At 34.4% G+C, this 1588-nt stretch overlaps 1 protein-coding gene across 1 annotated transcript in view; it reads right to left on the bottom strand.

Moving 5' to 3' along the window:
* Positions 1–1588, bottom strand: part of LOC108754119 (collagen alpha-2(IV) chain) — a 55766-nt gene that overhangs the window by 7241 nt on the left and 46937 nt on the right. Inside the window, exons 11-13 of the mRNA XM_018496195.1 lie at positions 1330–1494; positions 855–1204; positions 139–388 (exon numbers count right to left, since the gene is read on the bottom strand). Coding sequence (XP_018351697.1) covers positions 139–388; positions 855–1204; positions 1330–1494 — 765 coding nt within the window. The remainder of the gene's footprint in view (positions 1–138; positions 389–854; positions 1205–1329; positions 1495–1588) is intronic.

The following is a 1588-nucleotide window of genomic DNA, read 5'->3' as shown; positions in this document are numbered from 1 at the left end:
TAAATAATATTATTTTATATTTAGTTTAACTTTTTGTTTGAGAGTTTATTAATAATTATGTTATATTTCAAAGAAATATAATTTTTTTCAAAGATTTGTCTTTAATATATATCTAAGAAATTTTTTAATTTAACATACCAGGAGCTCCTCTAGCACCTTTGAAGCCCTTGTCACCTTGACTATCTGCGATATATTCTGCAGACACACCAGGTTCTCCTTTATTACCCTTATCTCCTTGTATTCCTTTGATTCCTTCTTCTCCCGGATATCCCGGATCTCCGCGTAAGAATTCGATTGGTATTGAAGCATCTTCACCTTTTTCGCCAGGAATACCATCCCATCCTGGCAAACCATCTTTTCCCGATAATCCAGGAGTACCATGTTCACCCTATATAATAAAAAATATTGTCAAATTAGAATGAATGAGAAAATAATAATTAAGCAGCTGTGTAATTGAAAAATTTGATAATAAAATTTGAATAACTGAATTTTATAATATTAAAAATATTAAATTATTAACCCTTACCCTATTAAGGGGGGGTCATCGAGCGATTTCTGTTCGTGCAAATTTCTTTGAGTTTTTCGGTAATTATAAATTATACTACGTTTTATTATTTTCCAAAATGGAGTGCCAATATTTATTCTAGAAAGTTGAAAGTATGTTGATGAATTTTTAGAAATTTTTTAAATCATTCTGAATAGGTGAAAAAACGGACAGATTCTAGTGCCCCCGTTAATATAAATTGTACCTAGCAGGGTAAGGATTAATTAAATCATATTTTACAAAATATTTGACAAATCATTTTTTTCGTGGAGAAATAATTATGTTTATAAAAGTAAAAGAAAAAATATACCTTATCTCCTTTAGGTCCCGGTACACCGGTGTCACCAATAGGTCCTGGTTGTCCTCGTACACCTCTGATTCCTTCGGGGCCAGGTAAGCCTTTCTCACCGAAGTCACCCGGTGGACTTACAATAATCTCACCTGGTGGGAAGAATATCTTTCCTTGTTCTCCTTTAGGTCCTTGAACTCCCGCAATACCAGATCTTCCACTATCACCCTCAAGCCCCGCTGGTCCTGGCAGACCTCGCTTTCCTGGTACTCCCTTTAATCCTCGAGGACCGGGTAGTCCGGAGAATCCCGTAGTTCCAGGATATCCATCCAAACCAGATTCACCACGTTGTCCTTTCTCACCGGGCAAACCTGTACAATAATTAAAATAAAATAACTAATTATTATCTTAGTATAATAAGTAATTATTATCTTAATTTTTCTTTCAAATGTCTTTTTTATATAAGTATTCTTTATAAGTTGTAGTTAATTTTTACCTGGGGCACATACGCCACAGTCATCTCCTCGAAACCCTTTGATACCCTTAGGGCCGGTAAAGCCAGGCCAGCCATCAGGACCAGAAATACCAGGTGTTCCAGGTAGACCACGTTCTCCAGGTGGGCCACGAATTCTTATTCCTTTTCCAGGAAAACCTTTTTCTCCTGTTTAACAATTGTAATTATTTATGATTAAAAACTATTTACGAGTAAAATTATTAAATTGATACTAAGAAAATTAATAATAAAAAATATATAA

The sequence above is a fragment of the Trachymyrmex septentrionalis genome, unplaced genomic scaffold (assembly GCF_001594115.1).
Source record: "Trachymyrmex septentrionalis isolate Tsep2-gDNA-1 unplaced genomic scaffold, Tsep1.0 scaffold76, whole genome shotgun sequence".
Taxonomy (NCBI): Eukaryota; Metazoa; Arthropoda; class Insecta; order Hymenoptera; family Formicidae; genus Trachymyrmex; species Trachymyrmex septentrionalis.
This window is presented reverse-complemented; position numbering and strand designations above follow the sequence as displayed.